General features: G+C 37.2%; 4 protein-coding genes across 8 annotated transcripts; 1 reads left to right on the top strand and 3 right to left on the bottom strand.

Annotated features, from left to right (window-relative positions):
- Positions 1 to 495: 495 nt before the first annotated feature.
- Positions 496 to 1,862, bottom strand: LOC6628419 (vesicle-associated membrane protein-associated protein A). Of its 2 annotated transcripts, none has more exons than XM_032438163.2 (2): positions 1,169 to 1,862; positions 496 to 768 (listed from the first exon to the last, which is right to left on the bottom strand). In XM_032438163.2, exons 1-2 carry the CDS (start codon positions 1,758 to 1,760, stop codon positions 752 to 754), a joined length of 609 nt encoding a protein of 202 aa, XP_032294054.1. In that variant the 5' UTR covers positions 1,761 to 1,862; the 3' UTR covers positions 496 to 751. The 2 variants fall into 2 exon arrangements, with proteins under 2 accessions (XP_032294054.1, XP_002052332.2); XM_002052296.4 differs by having other exon boundaries at positions 505 to 751; positions 1,169 to 1,860.
- A 595-nt stretch (positions 1,863 to 2,457) lies between these two features.
- Positions 2,458 to 3,953, top strand: LOC26531879 (uncharacterized). 4 transcript variants are annotated; one of them, XM_015173514.3, is made up of 4 exons: positions 2,462 to 2,734; positions 2,803 to 2,885; positions 3,055 to 3,136; positions 3,235 to 3,953. In XM_015173514.3, exons 1-4 carry the CDS (start codon positions 2,602 to 2,604, stop codon positions 3,252 to 3,254), a joined length of 318 nt encoding a protein of 105 aa, XP_015029000.1. In that variant the 5' UTR covers positions 2,462 to 2,601; the 3' UTR covers positions 3,255 to 3,953. The 4 variants fall into 4 exon arrangements, 2 of the variants coding, with proteins under 2 accessions (XP_015029000.1, XP_015028997.1); XM_015173511.3 differs by having other exon boundaries at positions 2,465 to 2,734; positions 3,201 to 3,953; XR_001450172.3 differs by lacking the exons at positions 3,055 to 3,136; positions 3,235 to 3,953 and adding an exon at positions 2,966 to 3,047 and having other exon boundaries at positions 2,458 to 2,734.
- A 616-nt stretch (positions 3,954 to 4,569) lies between these two features.
- On the bottom strand, positions 4,570 to 6,768 carry robl22E. The gene is made up of 2 exons (XM_070208992.1): positions 5,745 to 6,768; positions 4,570 to 5,207 (listed from the first exon to the last, which is right to left on the bottom strand). Exon 1 carries the CDS (start codon positions 6,640 to 6,642, stop codon positions 6,349 to 6,351), a length of 294 nt encoding a protein of 97 aa, XP_070065093.1. The 5' UTR covers positions 6,643 to 6,768; the 3' UTR covers positions 4,570 to 5,207; positions 5,745 to 6,348.
- On the bottom strand, positions 4,633 to 5,139 carry LOC6628420 (myosin-2 essential light chain). The gene has a single exon (XM_002052297.4). The coding sequence runs from the start codon at positions 5,137 to 5,139 to the stop codon at positions 4,633 to 4,635; it is 507 nt and encodes a 168-aa protein (XP_002052333.1).
- Positions 6,769 to 11,253: the final 4,485 nt, after the last annotated feature.

The following is an 11,253-nucleotide window of genomic DNA, read 5'->3' as shown; positions in this document are numbered from 1 at the left end:
GGCAATTTAAGACGGCAAATAAGTTGGCTACTGGCTGATAGTTTCGTTGTAGTTGCACTGATTGCCAAAATGATAACAAAAACATTAGGGGCTGACATCCAGATTAACCAGGTTGATTGCAAATTCAATGTTTCCGATTGTTAATGTGATTCTTGTTATTGTCGTGGTTGTGGCTGTGGTCGCAATTATGTTATGGATTGTGCTGTTAGTTGTTTTGTGGCCGACACTTAATTTGAACCGCAGTCAAAGCCTAATTCGCCCGTTAGTTAAAACAGTCGACAATCAATTAAAATAATTTTAGCCAAACCTACGCGGCAACATAGCTGCCGCACAGAAAGCTGATTGTGATTACCAAGGCCTAAGTGAATAATTTAATAAATGCCTTTTTACAAAACTAAAAAAGAATTATTCAGGATCTGCGTATAGTCTATGAGAGAACCTATATCGCATTTAGCGCTACTCCGAAATATATATTTCAAATTTTTAAGTCTAGTTTTTCGAGAAAGCTGCTTTATAAAAAAATATACAGAATATGCAGAAATAGTTGTTTACTGATTGATTAGTGGAGATTTTGTGAACATTTAAAGGTGAATCAGAGTGAAAGTAGCTGCCGACGTACCGTCTCTCCGGATAGCTGTCTGCCAGGTGGGCAATCCTTTTGGTCAATTTCCAAATATAAACTAACACTGCAGATTATCCATTTTTAGATGTAAATTCAAGGTTTCCTTAAATTGTTGGCGGTGTAAATATGCTAAAAAGAGTAAATTACTATATATTTGAGAGGTCAATGCGATTGGCATAAGCTTATAAGAATAGCTTAAGAATCAGATTATTAAGTTAAAATTTTAAAGAAAATATTTAAGGGCAGCTTGCTGTGATCAAATTGAGGTTTTTAGTAAAAACGTATTGGATATCATAACAATCTGAAAGCCTCACTTGTTTGAATGACTTGCTTGAATGACTTTCGGCTAAGACAATACATTAAAATGTACGAATTTTTGACAGGAATCTCGCTGCTCAGTTTTCAATTGGCCACGTCATTTACCTTATCTTTTAATAAGATTAGGAAGTGCCTTAAATGAGTCAGCGTTTTTTGAGCTTCATAACTAGCATAATGTAATTCTTAAGGTGTCATTTTGTAGCTTGTGTCATTTGGGCTTGACCTTACCCCCCGTCAGTGTGGATATTATTATGAGCGATGTCATCAGGAGGCGTGCCCAACCACGGCGTTTCTTTTGACTCTTCAGCATAGTCACCTGTTTCAAGTGATCAATATAATCGCTGCCAAGGGGACGCAGGTTCCACAGCAACTTTTGAACATCGTATGGCAATAGGGTGTCCAGTTCCTGCTGAGGTATACGTATGGGTTCTGGCTGAAGCTCGACGGGCACACGCACATTGTGTATCATTGAGCGACCGGTTTGCTTAAAGATGCACAGAATCGATTGGTTTTGAAGCTGTTGTATTGGCGGTGCTGGAATGCATTGGACACAGAAGCGATGACAGTATTCTTGATCTGCATGGAAATCTAAATAATTTAGGCTGACATTTATTTCGCTGATGCCATACGGCTCAATAAAGCCGCAGTTTGGACTGGCACTGTATTTCCACGGGGCATTCGAACGTATCTTGTATAGCAAACTATTAGCGGTGGGATTCATTATGGATATTAAACGTCTCTGGGTGCGATCGTAGGGCGCGTAGAAGATCATCTTTTTGGGGCTAACACTAACGAGTTCCGAGTTAATCTTACGCGACATGTTATCTCGTATTCGGTTTATCTTCCAATTGGCACAAAATATATTTGGCCTGTTGTTTGTACAAATGTATCTTACAAAGCCAGCTGCTCGAATTGTATATTTAAGCTTTCAAAATAATTTTGACAGCATTTCTATATGCTGCCCCATTTCATTGCAATTTTTGCAGTAGCCCGTATCAAAATTCAATGAACCAAAGCTGAATGGAATTTCAGAATTTCACCAAAATTACTTTAAAAACACAGAAATTATTTTAAAAAAATTGTAAGCCACATGGCTGTACAACTCCACAAATACAATTCCAATTGCGATTGTACTGTAAAGCGATGGCAACTAATTGTTACTCTTTTAATAATGCAAATGCCCATAATTCTTAACCCATTATACAAAAACTTGCTTCTGAGCTTGGCAGGCTTATGGTTAGAAAAAGTTACAGACTATTGAAATTGGAGGAAATCTGTAATTTCGCCCAATTGGTTGGAGAAGCGTACTACTTGTTCAGAGCAACAATGAATGGACGATAAAAGCCGAAAGTCGATGAAGGATTATCATCGTTTTTTTCCACATTGATCACAAATCAACTTAGAATGTATCTCTATATTTTCAAGATTGACGCCGCATGTTTGTCGTTCTGATCAAATATATACACTTTATGGAGTCGGAGTTGCTTTATTCTATCTGTTACTTAGATTTGTACAAAACATACAACTTCTTACAAATTTGAAGTAAGCATTTGTAAATTTGTAATATATGCATATATATATGTATTACGATAATCAATACAATATACAATTTATAACTAATATTCGAATGTTAAATTGAAATCACAAAACATAAATTGAAGATGTGTTCTTGCGACAGTTGTGAATGTATGGACTACGTCTGCTGTACGCCCAGAGGAAAAGCCGTTTTTTTCTCACTTTGGACTATTGTTAATAGCGCAATTGCCATTGCTTTTTTGAGCTATGCTGATGGAAGTAAGTTATCTTGAAAGTAGTTAAGTATCTAAAAAGAAAAAACTAACAAACCCACTTCCATCTGAGAGGCGCTTGGTATATGTACATCTCTTATGCCGTGACAGCTTTGCATGTTTTGGGCGGTATTCTGCTGCTGCTCGGCGTTCTAAGGGTAAGTGATATAGTTGATGGCGTTGTCACCTTTATATACTCTCGACAAAGTAAAAAAGAATACTTTCTACGAATCATCAGCCCTTTAAAAATATATTATACTGTGAATAGAGTATTGCACAGTCGGCTATACCAAATTGCAACGTTCTTACTAGTTTCTTTTTATCTAGCACTGGGCAAAGTGTTTTCTTACTGGCATTATTATAAGCTCTTTTTTTCCATACTGGTTCATATACTTTATTTACTTAGCAGGTAAGTAAGATACACATTTTACTCCAAACTCTTTATTATACGTATATTTTTTTTTTCTTTTCAGTCGTCCAATTGATCTTTACAATTACCTCTTGCAGATATTATAGCACTGTACTAAAGAAGAGTTCAGATAACCATTAAATTAAACTCATCGAGTAGATTAATTAAATTGCGGATAGTACATTTTACAAATTTTAATGATTTGGTGCAAGACCGTCAACTCAGAAACGTAGACAGCACATTCAATTATTGGGCTCAAATGCATATATTCTCAATTTATGACCTGAGAGATTGGACATTGTGGGGCAAAGGAAAGAAGCATAGCCAATGCATTACATGCAGATTATAATGAATGATGATTAAGCCTCTATATGCATATCAGTATTGCCTGGCCTTTATTCGTTGCAATACTTTGTGGCTGATTGATCGTTAAGAGTTGACTTTGGCTTTTGGATCATTTGGATGAATACGATCTTCTATTGCCCGAGAAAATAACCACTAAGATTGTTGAAATTGACGACATTTGGAACATAATCTGTGAGAACCAGGAGCAGCCTGCATGATCTTAATGCTTTGCAGGTAGGCTTGAACCTGGTTGATGCTGTTCCTGTCGATATGGCAGCAGAGCGTCATTCTAATATCTAGCTCATGAGGCGGAATCTGTCTTTACCGGAGTCCATCATCCAGGCTTACCTTCAAGAACCTTCTGAAGCATTTTGAAGATTCTTTTATGTACTCTTTCTATAGCTATCTTTTCAGTGTAAATAAAGAAGATGCCGCTGAGTGAATCAGTGAGGTGTCTTAACATCATATAAAATTGAGTAACAGCTACTCAAATCTTGGTTATAAATTTTGGCTTGGACTCGTTAACACAAGCTGGTATTTGAAGACGACGCCTGCTTAATGAAAATAAGGAGGAACTATTAATGTTCAGCAAGACTATATTCGCTTTTGTCTATGCAATATTCGACTTCCATGAAATTAGAATTCGCTACATAAACCTATAGAAAGTACACACCGACAAATTCTGTCGCATTTACAATGTTGCCATGGAAGGCGTATATTGCCGGAGTTTAAACTAATAAAAACAACGATGTCGAATATTTCTACACATCGAGACATCAATTTATTTGCAGATCATTTCATCCGATGGTTAAACTGAATTTCATTACGATTAGACATGACTTGTTTCCATGGAAATGTGCAGCATACATTCATCCTCTTCAAAACTAAATCAGAATTGGAACATGAAGATACGAATCAGCTTGTCAATGGTATCAACAATCTCGGCGATTGAATTACTAGGCTTCTCTTAATTCAATATGTATTATGTACTATATCTAAGGCGTATGTTGCCACTAAAGTTTAGAACAAAGAATCAAATTGGCTCTTTGAACAAACACCAACATCCATTACACATAAAACTCATGCTGTTTAGTTTTCATGTCATTCATTATACAATACGTTTTTTTTTTTTATATATATATATATCCTGTCTATTGCTTTGTGTAAGATGAGTTAATATGGTCGACATTGGGTGTGGTAATTGCATGCACAAACTCGACATAGTTCACCAATCCCTGATCGTTCACCCGATCAGCCAAGAGTTCGTTCATCTCATCCTGTGTTAGATGCTCGCCACAACTGGTCAAGATACGTCCAAGCCAGGCCGCTTTTATATAGCCAGTATTCTTCTCATCGAATAATCGTAGACCAAATATTAGCTGATCGGCCACTGAGCCTGGTCCAGCCTGATAAACTGCAGCCAGTGACATGATGCTCTCATAGATCGACATGACCTCGTCAAAGGAAATGCGTTCGATTTGGTTATCACGCAATTGTTGGGTGTGCTGACGTATGCTCTTCTCACTGGGATTGGCACCCAGAATGCGTAGGCAGTCCCCCAATTGCAAAAGTCCAATTTTGCCATCTCCATGTTGGTCGAACTGCTGAAATGTTCGTCGCATTTTTTTGCGCTGAGCTGGTAAGTCCTTATTGGCCATTTTGTTGCTGACTTAATGATGGTTGATTGATTGAGAACTGTTTGGTTGATTGATTGACCGATTGATGACTGATGACGGCACAGGGATTGTGGTTATTTAAGTGTGCGTTTATATGGACACTCATTTTCTGCCCAGTTGCTAGCAACTGCACAGATAAACTGTAATCCAATTATGTGATTGGGAAAAACAAATATACAAATAATTTTGACATGTTGACAAGTGAAAGAACCGAATGACAGTACAAATTCAAAAACATTACTTGCTGCTGATGCTACAAAGGTTGCTTGAAAAAAATAAACAGATTTATCTAGCCTATTTCTATTTAGAATAGGCTTTATAACGTGTGCCCAATGAAATGAAATTAATTTATCAGGAAAAAACAAGCATCTTACACAACATTTGGCTGCTTTAGTTTTTGATCACGGTGAAGAGCTGACTTGAACTCTATTTCAAAAACTACAAAAGCTCTAGATTGAAATATAAAATATCTACATATGTTGAGGAACGGATACCTTCGAAATCATACGATATTATTCCTCTTCTTTGTCATTGACATTCACTTTCAAAAATTCAAAATATAGAGAACGTATCGTTTTATTGTTTACCTTGTCAACCTATTCCCTATATATAAGCGTTACTCGTCGATTTTGTTTTGTTTTTTGAGTTTTTTTTTTTTTGAATATCTTAGGTATATATCTGATTTTGAAATGTTATACATTTTTGAACTCGTACGAATCCCTACTAAGAACAAATTTAAAATCGATGCTTTAAAAAAGTTGTTGAACAAAAAAAATCACCTCTTGACGTTCACCAGGATTAAATAAGACAACTTCAGTGAAGGCAGTCATTCAATTAGTCAATCAGTCAATCATTCAGGACAGAAAATAAAAGTGGGAAAATCGCAGTTGACATTTCGTACGGATTGATTACATTGCCATCTGAATTCAGTCTGCCGGATTGAAGAAAGATCGCATTCAGCTTGTTTTTGCTTTCAAAAACATTGAAGAAAGAAATGTGTGCTAAGGGTGCACAGTAAAATGTGAGAGCTGTGCTTCCTTCTTAGCCGGAAACAAAATTTTTAAATATATCCGTATCTCATGAGGTGTAAGAGTAGTAAAAAATAAAAAAAAAAACTGATTATTGATGACTTTTAATAACATAATTTGGAGAACATAATGAAGATTTCAAATTTATCAGTACCCAGCACGTTTAATCGCAAGGGTTCTGAATAACGACAATAAAAAAGTTATCATGGGGCATGAGCATTATCTCAAAATAGCTAGTGCGCATGCGCATAGATGTAAACTCGTTTGCAGCATCCAGATCTAAAATCACCTGACGGGCTTTCTCTGTTACCGTTTGCATATGTCCGGCATAATGAACCGACATTTGGTTATCCAGCGTTGACTTGATGGCTATGCCATCGTTATCGACAACAATGATTCCCACAATATTCTTTATACCTTGGTAGCGTTTTAGCATCTCCTCGACTTCCGCAGACATCTTCAAGCAGCTATTTGATTTGTGCTACAGAACAACAGGAATTGTCACTCGTATTTCTAGTGTGTTTGGCTTACGACTGGAAAATTTATAATGCCTTAAATACTGACAGTTGAGAAATCCTGATTTTCAACGGCTTACTCGTTTCGGGAAACTCCAAGTTAATGTGACCTAAAAAAGTGTTTTCCTATCATATTCTTCAGAAGTGTAGCCGAATAAGACACTTTTACTTCTATTAAAAATTGTGAGGTTGAAGATGAGTAAAAACGAAATCTTCTGATCTTTCTACATTATTCGATATGTCGCTACCTTCTATAACTCCATCAGGATCAGTGTTTCCTTATATCCTCTGGACTGACCATATCTGAAACCTTCCCCGATCAACGAAACTACAGATTTGATTGTGATCCTAAATGTTGGCCTAAACGAAAGCAGCCTTTGCCTGTCACCCTCCAAGTTCCCCTCTAAATTTTTATCACCTACTTCTTATTTTATATACTTGCAGAGGGTATAAAATAATAATTTTTTAGTAATTCTTATCATTTTTGTCGCTGTTTAGTCCATATGAGTCCTATCGTATTGTTTGATTGTTTGAAAGGCCAGAAGTGATTTGGTTGCTTGAATGATAAGTTGCCTTTTGTGTGTGGCCCAAAAGTACGAAAAATTAATTGAATATTGTTGACACTCGTTAATTACACAGCCAACCCGAGTGGGAAGGACACGGCTTGATATTTTCCATTCGAAATGCAGACGAATTCGCCAACATCAAGTTTTGTGCGGAAATTATGACACTCTTCCGGCCAAGCAGCCAGCCGGCCCACAAACAGAGAGCCAACTCATTGCAGTCTGATGTAAAATTGTGCACTTTTGAAAATTAATTAAAAGTCATAAAACTCATAATGAAATTACTCAGACAAGCTAAAAGACTGACAGACAGACAGACAGACCGACAGCCAGAGGCGAGACAAAGACATTCAAGTAGAGTCCTGCTGTCTCACATGCAGCACATGCCCCATGCAGAAGCTAGCGCGTTGCCGCAACGCTTTGGAGCAGGGGCAGCGGGCGCAAGGAAAACTTTGGACACGGGTCAACAAGGTGAAGAGCTGTCGAAAAATTGTAAAATTGTAAAACTCGTTTAAAAATTAAATCAACGTTCAGTTTAAAACTCTCAAAGGCAATTTGTCTTGGCATTCAAGTAAGCCATATGGAAAATTGTCGAAAAATCGAAAAACTGTCAACTAATGCCAAAATTGCTTTCCTCTTGCCCTGACTTTGGCTTAATTTGTTTTACAAATATGTTGAATAAATATTGCATTTTGTCCATTGATGTACACGCAAGAGATTTAATTAAGAGTGCAAAGGGATTTGTGGCTGGGCAATCGCTGGCCAGGACCTTTGGCTACGAATTTGTAAAACTGTGCAACTGGTTGTGCATACCACGATGCGTCAACTTTTTACAAATATTGGTAATCTGGCTGACACATTGTAGAATAATATTTATTCCTTGAACTTGTTGGTTTTATCACAAATATAACCATTATTTTAATACACTATATTTGAAACAGACCCTCTGCGATATATATTATACTGGCTGTCTCTTAACAAGTTGAGAGTATCAGACTGGGAAATATTGTGAACCTAGTTACCTTTTCAAGCATTATGGCTGCTATACAAACATACACCAATACCTACATACGAAGTTTATTATCTTTTTTTTATTGAAAACAACAGAATACAAATAGTTGTTAGGGTAATTCAGCTCTAGATCTATGCTGTATTATTAGGGAATCAGGGACCCTCTATCTGAGCACCCCACTCACAATATGCCTATTCCTATTCATTAAATTCAAATGAATTAATAAGATAAATTAGCTGGCAATAAAAACCGTCTTCAATTTCCATATTGGTAAAAAACGTTTTCAACGCGATATTTTGAAAGCCGAATGAGCTCTGATAATTTAATATTTGCTTTATTTTCATAATTGAAGCGCATTTTTGTCTCAAATTACTCAGCATCTAGTGCTGTTATTAAATTAATTATGGATTCATTATTATTTTGAAGTTTTGATTCTGTGATTAATTGCATTATAATTGAATTTTCTTTGCTCCTACATACATACATACTTTATGCACATATAAATCCGAAACGGGAATTAAATGAGAGTATGCAAATGTGTGTACTGGGTAACAAGTAATAGTACTCTAGCCGGGAGTGCCAGACTAGGAGATACCCTAAACCTTCTTCTAACATAGTCAGATGCACCTAAGAAATTTGCGCAAAAACAGGATTTCAATAACGATTTTTATAGATTAGCTTTGAAATCGACTCAGTTCGTCGTCCTGACAAATAATATATATATACATTATAAGTTTGGATTTACGATGTGGAACATACTATTATTAGTCAGCTTTTCATTTCCAAATATTCAACATTTAATTCAGTTATTGGCGATAATAAAATGCAGTAAATAATTGTATACGACTGCAAATATATTATGCATGTTAAGCTCGAGGCAAGGTGTTAATTAAATGCCAGGATACCAGGACCAAAGCCCACAAAACTGGTACCAAATAAAATACTTGATGAAAATCAGTTGCAGCTGCATTTCAAATTAGTAACCAAAACTGTCCGAAAGCTGGCAAATGCAAATCTGAACGAGCTGTGGGTCATGAAATGTTAATGTTAATCAGATTTGCAATTTGCAATTATTAGTAAAATATTCGAGTGCGAGCGCATTACCAATTACGAGTACCTTTGTTTTCATTTGTTGTATGTGTGCGTGTGTGCGCGTGTGTGTGTGTGCTGTGTGCTGTGGAAGGAGGATTGAGGTGACAAGGAGAATACTTGTAATTTAATTTGGTGTAAATTGAAATTATGATTGAACGCGTGGGAGTAGCACGTTTACGTGTACGATATGAATTGAATTTTAATTAATTTGAACATGCGTTAGGTTTGGGGCCCAGACAGGCGAATTTATATTCCCAGTCAGGTTAGTGTTCATTAGACCAAATTTAATACAAAAATCTGATCAAATGCCACATCATCGAAATTTAATTGGTTATAGCTACAGATACTTAGCTATAAGTACTCCTTGCAGGCATATTCAGTACACTTCTTCGATTGTTGCAGCCCTAAGTTGAATTTGATCTGAGCGTGTGTGCCCGGGGATAACATTTTAAATTAAATTTTATAGCACTGGCTTTATGCAAAGACACCCCAAAAGGTCTGATAAATGCTTGTCAACACACAACACAAGTATTTGCCATGTGTGTGGGATTGCGAAATAATGTCTTTTTTGTATCTGCACACGAAACCTTCATATTGCCGCATCTTTGTGTGAGAAAAGTATAACGATTTTTTGCAAATTGATGTATGTATCAGCCAGAAGGAAGCATCTCCGACCCCGTCCATCAACCAAGGCCTGTTCCTCTGTAGAACGCAGGAAGTAATAAAAGCTATAGACTTGGAAGTTAATCGACAATAACATTTCATGGCTTCTTAAAATATAGGAGCTATAACTAAGCAAACATTGGATTGTGAGGGCAGCTTGGAGGTGGGTCCGGGGTACCTACTAGTCCGGAACTCCCAGCACTCTCAGCACTTATACTTGTTTTATTCCAACAGAGAGCCTTAATATATCATTTCTCCAAAAAATTCAGATGACAACTGCGAACCTTGAAAACAAATATTAAACATATAACAGCAGTTTCATAAACATAACCGCAATTTGTGGAGTTACTGCTGCAGTGTGACTTAATCGTGTGGCTATTTTAACTCACATATTGGGACATGAAAGCTGCTTTATATAAAGAACTTTATATTAGCCCGTTGCAACACCGCTAAGAAATATAAATATGTGAAGTGTGGATCGGCCTTAGCCTGATACATGAAACGCATGTACCATAAACATTTTATATGTTGGGCATATGAAACCTTGACATCACCTTTTTCAATCAACTAAAGAGCAGCCGTGTCCTTCATCAACTGCCCTCCACTCGACCTCATAGCATACTCAATAAGCTGGCATTTTATTTGCATTTTTTTCGTCACTTGATGTTTGCCTGGCTGGTTGCCCAATTCCCAGCAGCTTGCAGAGTCGCCCTCTCAACGCCACGACATTGGCGAATATTTTGCCAGAGTTTTTACTTGGTTCGCGCGACGCTGTTGACAAATTCATCATCGTCTAAGCACGCGTCTGTCAGGCGCGCTAAGGATACAATAAATGTCTTTCGTGGTCTGTGCGCATGGCGTGTTCTGGCCCAGGACTCGCTCGGCTGCCTGGCTGCCTGGCAGCCTGTTCTGCGGCTGAGACTCCCGCTGAGTGAAATACTCTGTCGGATTAATATGCAACAACGTTTTGCAATTTTTTGTCTCCATTTTATTTTATTTTCTTTTCTTTTGGCTTATTCATTTGCCTTTGGGCTTTCGCTCCTGGCTTCCTACATCCTCTGGTTCAGCTCTCAGTCTCGGGCTCAGGTGCACTTTGCGATAACAAATTAAACAACTTCATGCAACCGTCGAAAAAAAGCAAAAATAAATAAATGCTTTGAGTTTTTATTTGCCTTACAAATAGATGGCAGCATAATAGCAGCAATGAACGAGTGGGGATGCAA

This window comes from Drosophila virilis, chromosome 4 (assembly GCF_030788295.1).
Source record: "Drosophila virilis strain 15010-1051.87 chromosome 4, Dvir_AGI_RSII-ME, whole genome shotgun sequence".
NCBI classification, from domain to species: domain Eukaryota; kingdom Metazoa; phylum Arthropoda; class Insecta; order Diptera; family Drosophilidae; genus Drosophila; species Drosophila virilis.
The sequence above is the reverse complement of the archived record's forward strand: the minus strand, read 5'-3'. Positions and strand labels throughout refer to the sequence as shown.